The sequence below is a fragment of the Stegostoma tigrinum genome, chromosome 5 (assembly GCF_030684315.1).
Source record: "Stegostoma tigrinum isolate sSteTig4 chromosome 5, sSteTig4.hap1, whole genome shotgun sequence".
Classification (NCBI taxonomy): Eukaryota; Metazoa; Chordata; class Chondrichthyes; order Orectolobiformes; family Stegostomatidae; genus Stegostoma; species Stegostoma tigrinum.
This window is the reverse complement of record NC_081358.1, coordinates 59,491,136-59,511,951: the sequence shown is the minus strand read 5'-3', so window position 1 is coordinate 59,511,951 and position 20,816 is coordinate 59,491,136. Positions and strand designations below refer to the sequence as shown.

General features: G+C 41.0%; 1 protein-coding gene across 12 annotated transcripts in view; it reads left to right on the top strand.

Moving 5' to 3' along the window:
- The window catches only part of fbxo15 (F-box protein 15), a 344,940-nt gene that overhangs the window by 8,386 nt on the left and 315,738 nt on the right, over positions 1–20,816 (top strand). For 10 of the 12 annotated variants that reach the window (XR_009445754.1, XR_009445755.1, XR_009445756.1 and 7 more), the window contains 2 exons: positions 9,045–9,251; positions 17,824–17,953. Coding sequence is in view for 9 of the 12 variants with exons in the window: in XM_059646017.1 (XP_059502000.1) it covers positions 9,045–9,251; positions 17,824–17,953 (337 nt within the window). In the remaining 3 variants the exon portion in view is untranslated. The remainder of the gene's footprint in view (positions 1–9,044; positions 9,252–17,823; positions 17,954–20,816) is intronic. The other 2 variants (XM_059646015.1, XM_059646016.1) reach the window with 2 other exon arrangements.

Here is a 20,816-nt window from a genome sequence, read left to right as displayed (position 1 = left end):
AGTATTGCCAGGACTGGATCTTGCTGCCTTCAGAGGTGGATATTGTCTGCTGCGACTAGAAATGTCTCCAGAAAATTTAAAACACTTCGACTGTTCCAGTGATGGTACCGTTGGTGTAACTGCCTGCAGGAGGCAGCTGAACGCATACACATTTGCTACTTGGCTTCCTGGTGTTCCAGCTTATAGTTGTGCGCACCCAGTGTTGGAATCTATTGCTGAATTCAGTTTAAAGCTATGGGCAGTGCTGCCTTGTCTTATTTAAGTAGATGTGGCAGGGTTTGTGGTCTGTTATTACAAATTTACATCCTTGAAGGTATTGGTGGAACTTCCTGAGTTCAAATATGATTGCCAAACCTTCTTTCTCGATAGGGGTGTATTTACAGTCTGCGTTAGTCAAAGTCCTGGATGCATATACCATGGCATTCCTCTCTCTCCATTGGGCCACCTATGAGTCACTGCCACCCTGTTGCCTTACAAGAAGGCATTGCATGTCAATACTAGATCTCACTTAGGATCATAGTGTACCAACACCTTACAGGATGAAAGCTTTCGGGGAACTAAAGAAGCAGCTTTGGCTCACGTATGCAACCATTTTCAAGACTGACTCTTTTCTTTTTTCTTTTTTAAGAGTTAATCCAAATGTACCAGAATGGAGGGCAGGTTATGTATGAACTTTCCATAATAGTTCACTAGCCCAAGGAAATACCTAATCTCTTGTATAGATGTGGGAACCGAGGCCCCTTTAATTGCCCTTGCTTTGTCGTCTTCTGTGTGTAACCTAGTCTTGTTGACTCTGTAGTCCAAGTAGGTCACTGGGGCTGCTTGGAGCATGTTTTTGCCTTCTAAGGTGTATGTCCGGCTGGGAGAAACGTCTAAGGACTTTGTTCAAATTCTCTCAATGCTCCTTATTGGTCTTTGTTGTTAATTTATCATCTAGATAAATGGTGACCTGGGGTAAAGTATTCTTCTTTGTCTGCTGAAAAATTAGACAGGCTGATACCTCATAGTAATTCATTTTTAGAACAAACCCTTGAGTGTTAATTGTAGCATACTTCTGGGAATCCTCATCTAACTGCAATTGCAAGTACTCATGGCTCATGTCCTGCTTCATGAAGGACAGTACCCTGCCAGGCTTGCGTATAAATCCTCCATGCGAGGGATTGGGTATTTATCCAGCTGTAAAAAGCACTTCACTATTAGTTGACAATCCCAGATGGTGTTCCAGCTTGTACTTACATGCACTTAGTATTAGAGGCCACTGCTGAATTTAACCTAAAGCTATGGGTGGCATTGACTTGTGGCACTCACTATGGGCGGCACTTACCTCTTACCATGGTGAGCTGACCGGGATTTACAATTGATATAGATGATGCTGCCCATTCCGCAAACTAGACTGTTTGATTTCTCCAGACTGCAGGATAACAAAGTGTGAAGCTGATGAATACAGCAAGCGAAGCAGTATCTCAGGAGCACAGCTTTTGTGCTCCTGAGATGATGCTTGGCCTGCCGTGTTCATCCAGCTTCACACTTTGTTATCTTGGATTCTCCAGTATCTGCAGTTCCTACTATTGTATCAGTGATAATGGGAACTGCAGATGCTGGAGAATCTGAGATTACAAGGTGTAGAGCTGGATGAACGCAGCATCAGAGGAGCGGGAAGGCTGACGTTTTGGGGCCTAGACATTTTCTGAAGAAGGCCTGCTGTGTTCATCCAGCTCTACGCCTTGTTATCTATGTACAATCTGTTTGATTTCTCTGCTTGCCAGCCTTCTGATTTCTGCCTGTATATATTGCCCATTAGGCAAATGACAATGGATGGGCTTTGTAGAATTGCGAAATTGTCTCCTGGTTAATGTGCGAGGTGGCTTTGATAGTCCCTAGACCTTCCTGAAGAACTTCTGAGAATTTAATTAGGACTCCACACAGGCAGCCATTTTCTAATCAAAGGGCTAAGCCATTCAAGATTAATGTTTCCACCAGTTTCGGCCCATCATCCTTGGGTCTGAGCCTTTTACTGCAAACAGTGGTAACTGAATCTGCTGCTTCTCATAAGATACTAGAAATAAGGTAGTACTCTTGATCTGTAAAGGTTCTCTATCTAGTCAAGGTCTTGTGCAAGGTCTTCATTGGGAAGAGAGAGAAAAGCACACTCCTGAAACAAATTCACTTGCAACAGTCATCTTTGTGTTGGGGTAAACATTTCTGGCATCATGCCATTTTTTTGCAAAGTACCTAGAAAGAATGTGTCTTTTCTCACCCCCTGGTAAAATGACATTGGGTTGGAGTCCAGAGAAAATTTTGTTGAACACTGGTTCTGCAATCACTGAAAAAGCCATGCTGGTGTTGACCTCCATTAGAACCAGGTGACCACTTAACTAGATATTTATTTTGGTTCTGACTTGGATGTTGCTGAACACCTTAACTGTTCCAAACCAGATGTAGGTGGACTTTCCAGGGTACCACTGAGTTCTGTTACCTAATTTTGGACTAGTGGGAATTCCTTGCTGTCTTAAGTCTGCATATTGACAGCAATTACAATGGCTTGCCAACCTGGATCCTGAAGAAAACTTTAGCCATTTGGCCAAGTCATGACTTTTGGGTTTTGGGTTTTGCTGTGGGCTGACCTGGAGTCCCTTGTTCAGGATTTGTCCTGAGTGTGGCTGTGCTGTTGCCTTAACTCAAATAGTGTTCCCCAAACTCTGGGCTGGCAAGGGTGTCTACATCAGTTGAATATTCTGCAACTTGTGCTCCACTTGCCACATTTTCCAATAATTAAGCTGATTGTAATGACTGTTGAAGCCTAGTTGGGCTTCAGCTAGTAGGTGCTTTTTAATGGTTACATTAATCCCACATACCAAATGGTCTTTCAGCATCTCAATCAGGGTTAAACCAAAGCCACATACCTTCATCAGTCATGTTAACCTAGTCGCAAATCCTGGTATGGATTTCCCTGGTTCTTGAATTGCTGACTAAAATGGATAGTGTTTCTGAACTAGGGGAGGCTTGGGGTAGTAATACTCCTTAACTGAATCTGCCACCTCCTTGAAAGGTTTTACTATCTGATGTCTCCAAGTAGGCTCCTGATAACTGAAAAAACTGCCAGGAGAATTACTTGTTGCATTTTATCTGCACCCAATGTCATTTTACCAGGGGGTGAGAAAAGACACGTTCTTTCTAGCTACTTTTCAAAAAATGGCATGATGCCAGAAATGTTTACCCCAACACAAAGATGACTGTTGCAAGTGAATTTGTTTCAGGAGTGTGCTTTTCTCTCCCCACTGAAATAACTACCCAGAGATGGATATCTCATCTTTGACACTGATCCAACTCCCTCAGACCTAGTTTTGAGTGAACAGAATGCCTGACTCGTGTTGTCTGTCAGCCAAGTTTGATTAAGGCTGTTAATCTGGTCTAGTCAAGGAATACATATTCTGAGGTCCATGTGGCTGACTTCATTCATTACAGAATGAAGTTGCTAACTTAGCTTCCACAGCTCTGTCAGAATATAGAATTACAAAATTCCAAAGATTCTCACCACCCTTTGGAGAAGTTCCTACCTCATTATCAGCCCTAAATTTTATACTGTAACTCTATTCTTTGATTTCAGAGTTCATAGCTAGGGAAGCATTCTTTTCAGTATCTACCCTGACTATTGCTGAAGAATTTTGCAAGTTTTTATTCGGCTGGAATTTAAAAGAATTGGTGACTGATAATCCAAGCCCAGTTTGCTCACCCTTACCTCAAAGGATGCTTCAAAACATCTCTGGAATCAGTTTTGTGAACCTCTGATCCTTGCAGTACCTCAGTGTTAACTGTTTTCCAGTCTTAGAATGATGCATTTATTGGGGTGGCATGGTGGCTCAGTGATTAGCAGTGCAGCCTCACAGTGCCAGGGACCCAGGTTCAATTCTAGCCTTGGGTAACTGTCTGTGCGGAGTTTGCACATTCTCCGTGTCTGCGTGGGTTTCCTCCGGCTGCTCCGGTTTCCTCCCACAGTCCAAAGATGTGCAGGCTAGGTGGATCGGCCATGCTAAATTGCCCGTAGTGTTTAGGGGTGTGAGAGTTATAGGGGGATGGGTCTGAGTGGGATGCTGCAAGGGGCGGTGTGGACTTGTTGGGCCGAAGAGCCTGTTTCCACACTGTAGGGAATCTAACCTAATCTAAAGTTCCTATCCTATTATCCCTGCTTGTTAACCAATCATCAGTGTGTGCTAGTATATTATCCCCAACCCATGTTTTGCTTACCAAACACTTGAATAGGACTTCAATAAAAGCCTTCTGAAAATCCAAATCTCCTACATCCAGTAATTCCCCTTTATCAACTCGGGTAGTCTTTAGAAAAGTCTCAGGTTTGTCAAACATGTTTTTGTCCTAAATCCATGTTGACTGTCTGCAATCAGACAATAAATTTATAGTATTCAGTAATCATGCTCTTCATAATAGATTTAATATTTTTTCTACTGACATTAGATCAACAAGTGTTTTCTTTCTCCTTTCTTACATTGGAAGGTTTCAAATATAAACCCAATCTGCCTTCAGCATTGCAGAATTAATGGCACTTTGAAAGATAATCACCAGTGCATCTATATATTTGTAATCTTCTCTTTTAACACTTTAAACTGAAGGCCGTTGGGTCCTGGGGATTTGTCAACTTTTGATAGTTTCAGTTTCTCCAGTTTGACTGTTACTGATTGCTCAGATTCCTTCCAATGAGACGTTGAATACCAAACGTGTTGCTTCTCTCCCTGCAGCATGCTGTGTAAAACTAATTCCATTCCCTGACTAAAACAAATTTTTTTCCTAAGATTTGTATAATCTTTGTTTTGCTGAGTTTCCAATCTCATTGTCTACCATTAAAATCTGTCTGCTTCTACCAGTAAAGTTGACTGTTCAGTATTAGGCTTAGCCAATCTGCAGAAACTCTATCCTTTATTTTGTTATATATGAACAAGGAGCAAGAGTAGACTACTTGACATTTAGACCCTGCTCCACCATTCACTAAAATCAGGGCTGATCTGATTTTCACTCAACTTTACATTCCTGCATATCCCCGATCTTTCATCTCTTGGAAATCTATGCTTCTCTGCCTTATAAATATTCAGTCTGTATCCACTGTCTTTTGAGGAAGTGAATTCCAAAGACACTCAATCCTTAGAGAAAACATGTTTCCTCATTGCTTCCAAATAGGTGCTCCTTTATTTTAAACTGACTCAGAATTCCATTACCCTCAGACCTTGGATTCAGTTCAGTGGAAAATTATAGAAAAAATTAATGGTGGGGAGGGCAAGTTTCTAGAACAAGTAATATGACAGAGTAGGAGTCCGGAATCTAACTTCAGGCACAACAGATAAGGGGGATAACTAAGAAGAGGCGAGTGGTGGGGAGGGTGTTAAACCAAGATTAAGGGTGTTGTACTTAAATGCATATAGCGTACAAAACAATGGTACATAAGTTTGTAGCACAGATGTAAAATGGCAGGTATGATTTTGTGGGTATTACAAGCGACGTGGCTGCAAGGGGCTAAGGATTAAGGACTGAATATCCAAGGATACTATCAAAATGACAGGCAGAATGGCAGGAGGTTAGGGTTCCCTGGTTAATAAGAAATGAAATGAAATCGATCACGATAAGTGATGTAGAGTTGGAAGGTATTGAATCTGTAAGGATAGAGTCAAAGAACTGTAAAGGATAAAAGACTCTAATGGGAGTTATGTACAGGCCTCTGAGAAGCAATCAGGAGGTAGAGCAAGCATGTAAGAAGGGCTTCAAATGCAGATTGGGAACTTAGGTTGGTAATGGATGTCAAGAAAAAGAAAGGAGTTCATGGAATGTCTAAGACTTTTTGGAGCAGCTTGTGTTAGAACCCATGAGGGATGGTGGAGGAACATTGGCAGGAGTTTCTTTGCGTGATTTGAGAGCACAGCAGAAATTTTTTCCCCGAGGGAAAAAACTTATTGGGCAGATGAGGGAAGCAAAGGACAGCCTAAAGCGTACAATGTGGTAAAGATTAGTGGTAAGCCTTTTTAAAAACTAGCAGAAGATAATGAAAAATATAATAAGGGAAAAGAAGATGACGTGAAAATAAGCTAGTTAGTAAAATAAAATAGTAAGATATATTTTAGATATCAAACAAGTAAGAGGGAGGCAAGAGTGGACTTCGGACTGCTAGAAAATGAGGCTGGGAGAAGTAGGAATGGTGAACAAAGAAATGATCAAAGAGCTGAATAGTACTTTTCATCAAATTTCTTAGTGGCAGATGCTAGTATACCAGAGCATCATAAAAGTAAGGAGGAAGAAGAGAGTATAATGGCCATTATTAAGGAGGGGGTTTTGGGAAGCTGAAATATCTGAAGGTGGATAAATTACCTGGATCAGTTGGACTACACCCCTGAAGAAAAAGATTGTGGAGGAAAAGGTGATCTTTCAGACATCACCGGAGTTAGAAGGATAGTAGAAGACTGGAACTTGCCTAATATAACATTCCTGTTTAAGAAGGTAGGGAAGCAGAAGACAGGAAAACATAGACTGGCTAGCCTGACCTTGGTAGTTGTTGAGATTTTACTGACCATTTTGAAGGATGAGATTGTAGAGTATTTGGAAGTACATGGTAAGAAAGGACTGAGTTGGCTTGGCTTTATCAAGATGTGGTCATGCTAGATAAGTCTATTTGAATTCTTTGAGGTGGTATTGAACAATTTAGACTAAGGCGAGCCAATGGGTGTGATCTGTTTGAATTTCCAGAAGGCCTTTGACAAGGTGCCGCACAGGATGCTACTAAATATTGTAAGGGACAAGGCACTGGTATGGATTGAGGATTGGCTGACTGGTAGAAGGCAGAGAGTAGGACTAGTTGTCTTTATCAGGTGAATTCCAGTGATCAATGGAGTTCCATGGGGGTCTGCATTGGACTACTATTCATGTTGTACATTAACGATCTGGGTGAATGAACTGATGGCATTGTTGCTAAGTTGGAAAACAGCACAGATAGATGGAGGGAAAGATAATATTGAGGATGCGGAGAGGCTGCAGAAGCACCTGGACAAGGTAGGAGAGTGGGCAAAGAAATGGCAGATGGAATACAATGTGTGAGGTTATCTACTTTGGTAGAAGGAATAGAGGCACAGGCTATTTTTTAAATGGGGAAAGGCTTCAGAAATCTGAAATGCAGTCGAACTTGGGAGTCCTAGTTCAGATCTCAAGACGTTCATTTGGCAGTTAGAAAGACAAATACAGTGTTAGCATTCATTTCAAGAGGGCTAGAATACAAAAGCAGAGATGAACAGATGAGGCTATACAAGGCTGTAGTGAAATGGCATTTGGAACATTGTGCAGTTTCGAGCTCCATAATCTAAAGGAGAAAGGAAAATGTGCTGGTGTTGGAGTTGGTCCAGAGGCGGTTTAGAGGAACGATCCTGGGAATCAAGGCGTTGTTGAATGAGGAGCATTTGAGGACCTGAAGTCTAAGCGATAGAGTTTAGAAGGTGGGTGGGTCGTTGGTGTGGGGGGTGATGGAGCGTGAGTGGCATACGGTTGGAACATGCAGAATACCGAGAAGCATAGAGAGTGTGGATGTGGAAAGTATGTTTCTACTGGTAGAGACTAGGACCCAAGGGAACAGCCTTGAAAGGGACAACCCCTTAGGACTGAGATGAGGAATTTCTTCAACCACAGGGTGGTTACACTGTGGAACACATTGCCACAGAGAACTGTGGACACCCAGTCATTGAGTGCTTTTAAGGTAAAGGTAGGTTCTTGATTGGTAACGGGTCAAGGATTACAAGGAGAAGGCAGGAGAGATGGGGTATGTCAGTCATGATCGAATGGGAGAACAGACTCGATAGGATGAATGGCCTTCATGTCTAAACCTTCCCTGAACTGTGACTAATACTGTACACAATACTCCAGATGCTATTTTACCAATGCCCTGTACAGCTGAAAGTGGTTGCATTCTAATCCACCTCTTAGTGCACTTTTGGCTAGCCTTCCACATCAATGATGTTGGATTTGGAGGGAACATGGGGCAGATTGGTAATCCAGTGACACAACTCAAGTTTAGCGGAAATAAAAAATGAACAATGCTGGAGAAACTGAGCAGGTCTGGCAGCATTTGCAGTGAGAGAAACAGTTAATATTTGGAGTCTGATAGGACGATTTTTCAGATCTGAAGGAGAGCCATAGCCGAACTCAAAGCATTAACTCTGCTTCTGTCTCTGAAGATGCTGCTAGACCAGCTGAGTTTTGCCAGTATTAATTGTTTTTATTTCAGATTTACAACATACACAGCATTTTGGTTTTATAAAAGTTCTGAGGTCATGGATTCACATTGCACTATGGCAGTTGGTGGAGTTTAAAATTCATTTATTAAAATCGGGCATGTAAAGCCAACCTCCGTGGTTATCAAAAACTGTCTGTTAAAAACCCCATTTTCTTCACTGACATCTTTTAGTGATCTAGACTCAATAATACAGATGACTGTCAAATACCATTTGAAATAGCCTATCAAGCTATGTATTTCAAAGATCATTAAGGATGGGCTACAAATGCTGGTCTTGAGTGACTCCTACATTTCATGATTTAAAAAGTTTTTTGTAGGACTAACAATTTTACGTTCATCTTGCACTTTTGTCAGTCCTTAAGATCTTACCTCAAGTATTTTCCCAATTTTCAACTGTTCCAATGTCTCTTGGTATTATCATCATTCTTGTTTCTGTGTAAAAAGTTACAACATTTTATTGTTCATGCATTTCATGTGAACAGATGGACAGCTAGGGGTTCAAAATATTTTAACATGTTCTGTGATCTGACTTAAGATAGTTATTTGCTATTATAAATATTCCTCATAATTTAAAGGAAAGATGAATTAGTGGTGCTAAAATACATAAGTTATTCAAGCTGTCAAACTGATGCAATATTTTTTAGTAGCATGTTGACAAAGATTAAATTTAAGCTAATCAGATTTGCCAGGTTTTTGATTCTAAGGATTAAGATCAAATTGACCACAATGACAAGTTAGAATTAACTGCCTTAAAAATATTTGTATACAGAGCTCTTGGAATTACTTGGATAATAGTTCTCAGAGAAAAGAATGGTAAGGAACATGTGAAAGAGCAAAGTAAGGCCTACTTCAATGAAACATCTGCTACTTTATGCTGGAACAGTACAGTTTGGCCTTCTCTTTCTAGTCTGAAAGCACTCTGTGTGTATGGAGTTACACCATTGTTTCGTCCAAGTAAAACTCCTGCATTAAATGGGTGAGTTTATGAGAACATATGCAATGTAACTAAATTAATTTCTCTCGGCATCAATCTGTACATCATACTTAAAAAAAGTGAAGATGGTGGACAAGGTAGTGTTTTTTTGGCCCTCCTTCCTGACCCATTTTACAAAGCTCTTCTCATAAAGATGAAGAATAAATATTGACCCTTTAGTCCCAATTAATTCTAAGTAATATTGCAACTACTCTGATATTTCTACTGTGGCCACACAAAATGGGTGCATCAGTAAATTTCACGCAAATTACTCTACTGAAGAGAATTCTTCTGGTCTTGGGCACCAGTAGCATTTGGCAGTCCTCCCATTGTTTACTTCAGTCTTTCTGAACCAGCAACCATTGGTTCCAAACTAAAGAAGGTAAATTCTCCCCCTTCTCGAGTTCAGATATCTGATTTGTGTGTTTTGTGAAGAGCTCCTTTTTGATCTTTTTCAAGGGTTCCTTTTTTGTTCTCAATTACTAATTTCTTTATTGGCTAATACTGTCCATAATCAGACTTACTGGAAAGTAGAATTGGAAGAATTTTTTGATGTCCTTAATTGTCATTGCTCCATCAGATTTATAGTGGGGGAAATGTGGGACAAATCAGTGCAAAAACAAATTTTTTTAAAAATAGCTGATAAACCTTTCATTGACTGGTGATACCACCATTTTCATTGCCTATGGACAATGCTGAAAATTTCAAATTGGAGCTTTTTACCCTTTTACTGCATTTTTGATTTCAGCCTCAGATTCATGTTTGATATTTAATGCAAGGTTAATTTTGAACTAGAATGAATTGGTGGAAAAGAATTTCATTTTTTCACCATTGTCTAAAAGTTTCCCAATTTCACTGCACAATGATCTGGATTTGTTTTTTTTTGGCGATGTCCTCTCAGCTTCCTTATTAATCATTTAACTCCTAAGATTTAATTCATTGTAACAGTGACTAGAGTTCCCAAATCTTCCATTGCTGTAAGAGTTCCATGTGATCCAAAGTCGTCAAAAAGCAAAATGAAGATACATTTGCTTCTGTACTGTTTAGTGTACTGTTTAGTTTACTGTTACTAGTTTGTAGTATAAGCAAAATATTTTTTAATGTAAAGCGGTTGTTATTTTATCTAATTGGTATTCAACATGGGAGTATTCACTCCATCCTTCCCTATGAGTTCCTGATATTCCGCAGTCTTAAGCTAGAGATTTTGCATCCATGTGCAGGGAAATCACTACCTTCATGATTTCCAATTGTCATAAATCCTAGCTAATTGAGTATTTATTGATTTGTTTTAACACTGATTACATGCTCATCCATAAGTGTTGCTAACCCTGTCATCTATACATCTTGTGGGACTGTTTCTTGCACTTGTTCCTGCTGCGACTGCCAACCTTGCTTTTCAATCTTCTCTAGTTCTGACCCAGAGAAGACTTACTCACCACTTTTTGCTACTAAAGTTTTGGGCTCCTTCTCTCACTATGAACCTATCAACAACAGATGTGGGAGGGAACCAACCAAGATTGATAGAACAGCTCCTTGCTGACTCTTTCTCGTCTAGTTAAAGGAGTTAGTTTTCTCTGCCTTGTAGTTCAGTTTTCTAGGGGATTTTAGGAGCAAATTCATTATCTGGTTTTGTGTATTTTGGGGTTTTTTTAATTTCTGCCCAATTTCTTGAAATACTTGGGATCCAGGTTTCTATATGCAGAGATAGTGGGGGCGAGGGGAGGGAGTGGGAGTGGAAATACCTTGGCTCCATGAGCCTGACCTTTAAAAATGGTTACCTGTGCAGCCTATTTTCATGTGTAAGATTACAAAGGGTTCTTGATCAATTGCACCAGTGGGCTGAAGAGTAACTTGTACAAATGCAAGGTATTGCATTTCAGTGAGACAAACAAGGGCAGGACTACTCCAGTTAATGTTAGAGCCCAGGGGACTGTTGTAGAACAGATCTTAGTGTTCATGTATGTAGTTCATTGAAAGTTGTCATGGGTAGCCAGAGTGGTAAGGATGATGTTTGGCACACTTGCCTTCATTGCTCAGAACATTGAGTTTAGGAGTTGGGATGTCGTTTTGCAGTTGTATGGACATTGAGGCCACCTTTGGAGTACTGTATACAGTTCTGGCTTGCCTGTTTATAGGAAGGATACTAGTAAACTGGAGAGGGTGCAAAAAAGGCTTACAAGAATGTCACTGGAACTGGAGGGTCTGAGTTATAAGGAGAGGCTGGATAAGCTGGGACTTTTCACTGGAGCCTGGGAGGTTGAGGAGTGACATTGTAAAGGTGTATTAAATTCTGAGTATAGAAAAGCCTTTTACCTAGGGTTGGGAAGTTCAAAGCTAGAGGGCATAATTTTACGGTGAGAAGAGATTTACAAGGACCTGACGACAACTTTTTCAGAGGGTTGTTCGTCTGTGGAATGAATTGCTAAAGGATGTTGTAGATGCAGGTACAGTACAACATTTAAAAGATATTTGGACAGGTACATGAATAGTACATTAGTATGTTTGGCTAGGTACATAAGTACATGAATAAGAATTATTTAGAGACTTGGGCAGATGCAGGCAAGTGGGGACTAGTGGGGATGGGAGAGTGGTGGTGGGATGTATGCTGCCGCCCCCCCCCCCCAGTGACTTGGGAAGCGTGAACATGGTGGGTAGGGTGAAATACCTGCCTGGGAGTTCTGGCATTGTTTGAATTTTGAGGAGAATAAAGATTGAAATGTAAAACATACCATCTCTTCTCATCTTCTCACCCTCTCACTTGCCCTGCTTCATTTGTGGTAATCTAGGCATCCAACATCCTGTACCCACCTCATACCTACCTTGGCACCTTGTGCTGTTCTACCCATGGGCTGTCATATTTCCATGATGCTTCAGTATCAGCCCAAGCCAATCAACACCTCCTGTTCTCCACACATGCACCTGCCCCCACACACAGCCAATCCCTTTCTGTGCCAGCTCACTTAGTATGTACCATGTGCATATCTCAGCAACACATGACAGAAAATAAAATTGTTGATAATATCAGTATTAGATAATATATAAAATATCCAGTTAAGTATTTTGATGTTCTACTTACTGATTTCACTTGACTGCTTAATCTTTTACACAAATATTTCCATTCTATAATCATTGAAGATGTCTATCAAAATGCTAACTTGATTTGCACCTTTGTAAAAATGCCAGTCTGGGAAATCTGTCATCCTATAATAGCTTTTGTCAATAGGTATTGTTGAAATAGCCAGTATTATTTTCCTAACAATTTTTTTTGGCCAGTCCTTGGCAGCTTTGACAACTTTGCAGTTGAGTTCTCCAGCATTCCTGTTTTTGTTCATGGTATTAATATGATCTAGCCAGGCTGGAGTCACTACAAGTCAAGGGGATAGTGCTTTACTGTATGGAGACATTAGATTATTGAGTCATAGACATTTGCGACTCTGAAACAGACCATTCAGTCCAACTGATCCATGCAGACCAGCTATCCTAAATTAACCCAGCCTCTCTTGCTGGCATTTAGCCCATATCTCTCCAAACACTTTGTAATCATATACATCTTTCCCATAGTAGGGAGACCAGAATTGAACACAGTATTCCATAAGTGGCCTAACCAATGTCTTGTACAGCTACAATCTGACCACCTAACTCCTATAACTCAACATACCAATCAATAAAGGCAAGCGTACCAAACACCACTTTCGCTACCTTGTTTCCCTGTGACTGCTCTTTCAAGGAACTATGAACCTGCGCTCAAGTCTTTGTTGGGCAACACTGCTTAGGATCTTAGTTAAGTGCATAAGTCTTCTCTGATTTGCTCAAACAAAATGTAACACCTCACTTATCTGGATTAAACTCTGCCTGCCACTCCTTGGTCCATCTGATTAGGGTCCTCTTGTACTCTGGAGAGGAATTTGTGTGTACAAGAAAATTTTTCTTATTCAATATGTGGAAGTACCTGCTAGAGAAGGAGCAAAACTTGACCATTGTGCACCACCTTCACTGTCCACTATCCCACCAATTTTGGTGTCATCTGCAAATTTTTTATTCATATTCGGATTATTTATATAAATGACAAAAAAAGGGGTCCGACACTGATCTTTCCAGCACACCACTCGTCACAGGCCTATAGTCTGAAAAGCAACCCACCGCCAGCACCCTCTGTCTCCTTCCTTCTAGCCAATTTAGTATCCGATTGGCTAGTTTGCTCTGTTCAAGTGCCTTACTGACATCCATAAAGACAATATTCACCACTCTGCCTTCAATCCTCTTCACTTCTTCCAAAAACTTAATCAAGTTAGTGATAGATGATTACCCCAACATGCAGCCATTTTGACTATGCATAATCAGATATTGCCTTTCCAAATACAAATGAATCCTCTCTCTCAGAATCCCATGTAACAGGTTGCCCACCACAGATGTTAGGCTTTCGGGTCTATAGTTCCCTGCTTTTCCTTGCCACTTTCTTAAATAATGGCACCACGTTAACCAATCTTCAGTCTTCCACCATGTCACTCGTAGTTGTCAACGATACAAATGTCTCAAGAATGGGTTCAGCAATAATTTTCCTGGCTTCCCACAAAGTCCTCTGGTCCACCTGATCCTGTCCTGGGATTTATCCACCTTTTTATGTTTTAACACCACCTATATATAGATATTTTTCAAGGAATTGCTATTTACTTCTCGAAGTTCTGTCTTCCATATTTTCTCCATAGTAAACGCTGATGCAAAATACTTATTTAGTATCTTGCGCATCTCCTGTTGCTCCACATGTACACGGCCTCTGTTTGTTGAGGGACCCTATTCTCTTCCTAGTTACTGTTTTGTTCTTAATGCGTTTGTAGAAACACTTTGTATTCTCTTTAACCCTATTTGCCAAAGCCATCTTAAGTCCCCATTTTTGCCCTCTTGATTTCCCTCTTTAGTATGCTCCTACTGCCCTTAAACTGCTCTTGCAATTCACTCTGTCCCTGCTCTTTATAAATGACTTGCGTTTCTTCATCTTCTTGACCAGAATCTGTTTCTGTTGTCATCCAGCATTTGGTACATCTACCAGCCTTGCCCTTCATCCTAACAGGGACAGTGTGTCTTTGGACTCTGTTTTCTAATTTTTGAAGGCTTCTTATTTTCTAGCCATCCCTTTACCTGCGTATATCCATCTCCACACAACTTCTGAAAGTTCTTGCCTAATAATGTTAAGATTGGCCTTCCTCCAATTTAGGATTCTAACTTTTAGATCAGCTGTATCCTTTTCCATAACTATTTTAAAACTAACAGAATTATGATGACTTGCCCCAAAGTCCACCCCACTGATGCCGTGGTCACTTTGCCCAGCCATATTTCCCAAATGTAGGTCACATTCCGCACCTTGTCTAGTAGGTACATCCACATATTGAATCATAATTTTCCTTTACACACTTACTTAACAAATTTCTCTCCACCTGATCCCATAATACTATGGCAGCCCCCGTCATCCCCTACCATTGCTACCCTGTAATTCGTGCAGATAACTGATCTCCTTACAAATCTGCTTCTCAATTTCCCACTGTCTATTGTATAATCCCCATTAGGTTTTCATCCCTTTGTCATTTCTGTTACACCCAAATAACTCTACTGAATGTACTCCCTGGAATATCCTCCCCAAGTGCAGCCGTAATGTTATCCCCAATCAAAAATGCTGCTCCCTGTCTTCTCTTGCGCCCCCCCCCCCCTTCTATCCTCCCTATAGCACCTATACCTGGACACAAAGCTGTCAGTCCTTTCCATCCCTGACCTATGACTCTCTGTAATAGCCATAATATCCCAGTCCCTTGTTCCCAGCCGTGCCCTGAGCTCATCTACTTAACCTGTCAGGCCACGTGCATTGAAATAAATGCAGTTTAATTTATCAGCCTTACCTCGTTCTGTTTTTTCTTTTGTCTGCCTGCCTTGAATATTTGACTTGCTCCTTTTCCCAACTGCATGAGCCTCAGACTGATCCCTCTTCTCATTAGCTCCCTGGGTCTCTCTCCTCCATGACCAATTTCCCCACTGCCCTCCCCCATCAAAAAAAAACAAGGCTTGAATCCTCTTTGGAGTAGCTCTAGCAAGCCTCCTTGCCGGTCCCTATCCTCCTCATACAGGCCACGTCTACCCCAGAAGAGGTTCCAATGATCCAAAAATGTGTATCCTCCTCCCCTGCACCAGCTTCTCAGGCAATAATTCATCTGCTCTATCCTCCTATTTCTACCCTCACTAGCACATGGAACCAGGAGTAATCCAGGTATCACTATATTGCTAATCCTCGAGTACGTACTTTTTAACCTCCTGTACTAATTTCCTTTGTTCTCTTCCTAGGTTGAGAAAAAGATGAGGTTCCACGTCCTTGGTTCTAATGTGTGCAATGACCACTTGCTGGTCTCTCTCCCACTTGAGAATACTCTGTATCCTCTTTGAGATGTTCTTAACCCTGGTACCCAGGAAGCAACACACAACTGATTCTTGTTGCCAGCCACAAAAATGTCTACCAGTACCTCTGACTAGAGCTCCCTTTCACAATTGATTGCTTGGAACCTGGTATATCTGTCATTGCAGAGCCAGTTTTGGTGTGAGAAACCTGACTGTCAGGGTTACATTTTCCGGAGTGCATCACCGCTTCCACTTTACGGAAGAGCATACTTGTTTAAGATGGGGATAGGATAGGAGGCTCCTGCATGACCTGCCCATCCTCCTGCCTTTCGTAGAGGTAACCCATCCACCCACATAGCACAAAGGATGATGATCATGATTGCTGGAGGTCAGTCATCTTAGTTTCAGTGCAAAGCAGCAAGAGTTTATCAGGGTAGTATCCTGATTGCACATTGTTCAGCATCATTTAAAATTCCACAGGTACTGAAGCAGTTTCTGTCCATATACAGCAATACCTGGACAGTACCATGCTGGGGGCTGATAAGTGGCAAGTAATGTTCATGTGTAGCAAGTACAATAATCATCTCAAACAATAATGAATCTCCTATACCCTTTTGACATTCAGTGACATTACTTTTGCTGAATCCCGAATATCCTGGGGTTTATCATTGAGTAAAAATGATTGGGACTCGTCAGCCTCTCAAAGTTCCACAGAGTTCTGACTTGTAACAATACAGCTGTTCTTTTAATGTCACTGGGTCAAAATAAATTGACATAGACAAAATATTGCTCCGTCTTGGAAGAAGATGCAAGTTGCATATCAGAAAGAGAGTAACGCCTGGGCTAATGAAAGTGAGTAAATTGAAGTTAAATAATATTAACCAAGAAAATGCTTTAGAAATTTAAGTGACTGAAATCCAAGTTCCCAGGATTGATGACCAACATCCTAGGCTTTAAAAGATAGACTGGCAGGGACAGTGAATGCGCTGGTTATGATCTTCCAAAATTCTCTAGATCCTGGTCTGTCCCTGCAGATTGTAAATTGTCAAGTATAACATGACTATTCAAGAAAGAAAAGTGGTTTAAAAAGTGGAGTGACAGGCAAGTATTGTTGTCCTGTGACATTGGGAACTATTATGAGGAAGACTTAACAACGCACTTAAAAGTAATGTATGATCAAAACAAATGCATTTAATTTTATGAAATAGAGCTTCTGTTTAACAAAGTTTTATTAATGTTTTTGAGGCTGTAACTAGTAGGTAGGTAAAGGGAAACCTGTAGAAGTGTACTTGGATTTCCAAAGGACATTTGAGATTCCGCACAAGGTTAGTACACAAGATAAGGACTTAAGAGTTGGGTATCATATAATAGAATAGATAGTGTTGGTTAATGGACAGGAATCAGAATAGGTATAAATGGGGCACTCCCAAGTGACAGTCTGTAACAAACGGGTGTCATGGTGGCTCACTGGTTAGCACTGCTGCTTCACAGCACCAGAGACCCGGGTTTGATTTCACCCTTGGGGGTATGTGTGGAGTTTACACATCCTCCCTGTTGCATACGTGGGTTTCCTCTGGGTGCTCCAGTTTCCCCCCACAGTCCAAAGATGTGCAGGCTAGGTGGCTTGGCCATGCTAAATTACCCTGTAGAGTACTGGGGGATGGGTTTGGGTCTGGGTCTGGGTGGGATGCTCTGAGGGTCGTGTGGATGTGCTTGGCCAAAGGGCCTGTTTCCACACTCTGGGATTCTATGAAAGATCAGTGTTGGGACCTTACTTTTCACAATCTATCTTAAAAGTTTGGATTGAGAGAGTGTTATTATACCTGTGTTTGCTAAATATGGAAAGCTAGATGCGAATGCAAGCTGTGATGAAGGCTAGGTGATTGTAAGCTCCGGCCTTCCTTTAAGACTTCTCTAGGTGATATTCCTCAATTTATTTGACCGATCTGGAAATTTGGATGTATTTTTTTCAAACCAATTTGCATCAGCTTTCAACTTCAAACATATGGTAACTTTCTCCCAAGCATCTCCTTAAAACTAGGGAATCCTGTATTACCCTGAGAATCTACTGGTTAACCATTGGCTCTTTTTAGACTAATAAATGGAATCTTTATTTTCTAAGAGAAACACTAAATAAAATTGAGAAATCTCTGAAACTGAGCCATGTCTTGTTACTAATTTCAAGTTCTTTTTCAAGACCTCGTCGGCGATCTCTACTTGTGGAGTATAGTCTGACAAATCTGGAAGAATTGAGTACGTGTGTAGGTGGAGACCAGCTTATCAAGTTGCAGTGCTTATACCCTGGCATGTTATTGGGATGTTGGCAAGTGAGTTAATAGAGTTTCAATTTAATTTTACTGTTTTGTCATGGAAAGAAAAGAACTACCAAGTTGTGGTTTGTGTCTGCGTAATTGGTCAAAGTGATAGAAATGGAGCGATACTCTGAAAGAACCCCTTGTTAGTTCCTCCTGTTTCACTGAGTTCTAAGATGACTGATAAGTCTGAAGGATGATCTATTCACTCTGCCAGAAGCAGGCAGTTGGTGCTTGAAGGGTTATATAAGTTATTTGTTTAAAGGTTTATATACCTTCCTAAATTTGCCCTTGCATGTTCTCTTCAACCATCCGTCATCAGGTTGATAAGCCAGGGTTCCCCATTCATCAGTGAATGTTTGACCATGTCAAGAATGTTTCGAGGAATTGTTAACATTTCTGTGGTAAAGCCCAGCTGAGTAGAGCAGCTTAGGAAGCCTGGTGTCAGCCATATGATGGTGTCCCAATGAGAGGAGCTGATTAACACCTTGATACTTTGCAAATTGCCTTTGTGGAAACATCTGTGATTCTGAAATGTTAAATGATGTAAGGGATCATTTGTTTTCAAAAATAAACAAAACTAATTTTATTTTGCCCATTAGATCTTTTGTCTTGAGTCATTTAAGATACAGTAATAACCCCTTTGTAAATACTGTATTGACTTATATTTTTAAACATTTATTTGTGGGATGTGGATGTTGCTGGTTGGGCCACCATTTTATTGCCCATCCCTATTGTCCTTGAGAAGGTAGTGGTGAGCTACCTTGCATCTCTGTAGTCCATCTGCTGTAAATAGACTTACAATTTCATTAGGAAGTGAATTCCAGGGCTTTGCTACATTTACAGTGCAGGATGTTTTCAAGAATGGATGATGAGTGGCTTGAAGAGGAACTTTCAGATGGTGTTCCAATGTATCTGCAGCCTTTATCCTTCTAAATGGTAGTGGTTGTGGGTTTAGGTGGTGATATCTAAGGAACTTTGAATTCGTGCATTGCGTCTTGTAGATAGTGCCCACTTACACTAATTTCTATCAATGATAGAGGAGATGAATATTTGTGGATGTGGTGCCACTCAAGTGGACTGCTTTGTCTTGGATAGTGTCAAACTTCTTGAACAGTGTTGTAGCTGCATTCATCCAGGCAAGTGGGGAGTATTCCATCACACTCCTGCCATTTAAATGGCGACCCACTTGAGGGTCGGGAAGTGTGTTAGTTGCTAAAGGATTCCTTGCCTCTGATCTGCCCTCACAGCCACAGTATTTATTTTGTTGGTACAGTTCAGTTTCAGGTCAGTGGCAATCCCCAAGGTGTTGATAATCGAATTCTATGATAACCTCACTGAATATCAAAGTATGCTAATTAGATTCTCTCTTGTTAGGGATGGCTGTTGCTTGGCAATATGGTGTGAATGTTACTAGCCACTTGTTTGCCCAGATCTAATACTGTTTAGGTGTTACTGCATTTGGACATAGAATGCTTCAGTATCTGATAAGCTGTGAATGGTACTGAACATTCCAACTTTTGACTTATATGGAGGAAGGTTGCTGTTGAAGCAGCTAATTACGATGAAAGTTCTGCCGTGATGCCCTGGGTCTGAGATGCAGTTATTCCAACAGATGCAATTAATTTCATGCAATCAGAGGTTTCCCTCTGATTTCCGTTGCCTTTAGTTTTGTTAAGGTTCCTTGATGCCAAATTTAATCAAATGCTACCTTGATGTCAATGGTAGTCATACTCTTCTCTCCTCTGGATTTCATCTTTTATAAACTTGGTTTGAAGCAAGACTAATGAGATCAGGAGCTGTGTGGACCTGGCGGTACACAAATTGACTGCAAGTGAGTAGGTTATTGCTGAGCAAGTGCTGCTAGTTAGTACTGTTGATCTCTTTCCTCACTTCACTGGTTGGGAAAGACTGGGGTGGATTGGTATCCTGCTTTTCCTGCACAGCGTACATCTGGGTGTTTTTTCACATTGTTGAGTAGATGCAGTGGCGGTGTGGTAGTTGCAAGGGAACAGCTTAGCCAAGGGTATGGCAAGTTCTGGAGCACAAGTCTTCAATGCCGTTACTAGAATGTTGTTGAGGTCTACGTTTGCTGCATCTGGTGCCTTAAACTGTTTCTGCATATCATGTGAATGAATTGAATGTGATACTGGGATCTGTGGAGGACGATGAGATGGATCATTGTCATAAGTGCTTCAGCCATGTCTTTTGTACTGGTATTCTGGGCTGCCTTATTATTGAAGCTGGGCATGTTTGTTGAGTCATCACTGCCGGTGAATTATTTAATGGTCAACCACTATTGACAAAATGTGGCAGGACTGCAGAGTAAATAATCAATTCTGTTGGCAGTAGAATTGATTTTCCCTAATATTTGCTGTTTATGCTGTTGGGCATGTAAATAGCTCTGAACCACAGTTTGACCAAGTTGACACCTCATTTTCGGTATGTATGGTGCTGATCCTGGCATGCCATTTTTGCATTCTTTGAACAAGGGTTGATCGTTTGGTTTGATGGTAATGGTATATTAGTGGATATGCCAGACCATGTGGTTTTATGTTGTTTAGGGCTACAATTCAGGCCTCAGTGCCTCATGAATACCCAGTCTTGAGTTGTTAGCACCATGGTAGTGTCAAACAGCGCAATATTGTATCCTCTGTGATGATGAGGTTATTTCCACAAGAACTGGTACAGCAGTCTCCTAAGCCTGGATCTGGACTCTGTGATCAGCACTCCTGCTTCATAGTGCCAAAGATCTGGATTTGATTGCACCCTGTAGCAACTGTCTGTGTGGAGTTTGCATATTCTCCTTGTATCTGGTTGGCTTTCCTCTGGGTGCTCCTCCCACAGTCCAAAATGTAAGTTAGGTAGATTGGCTGTG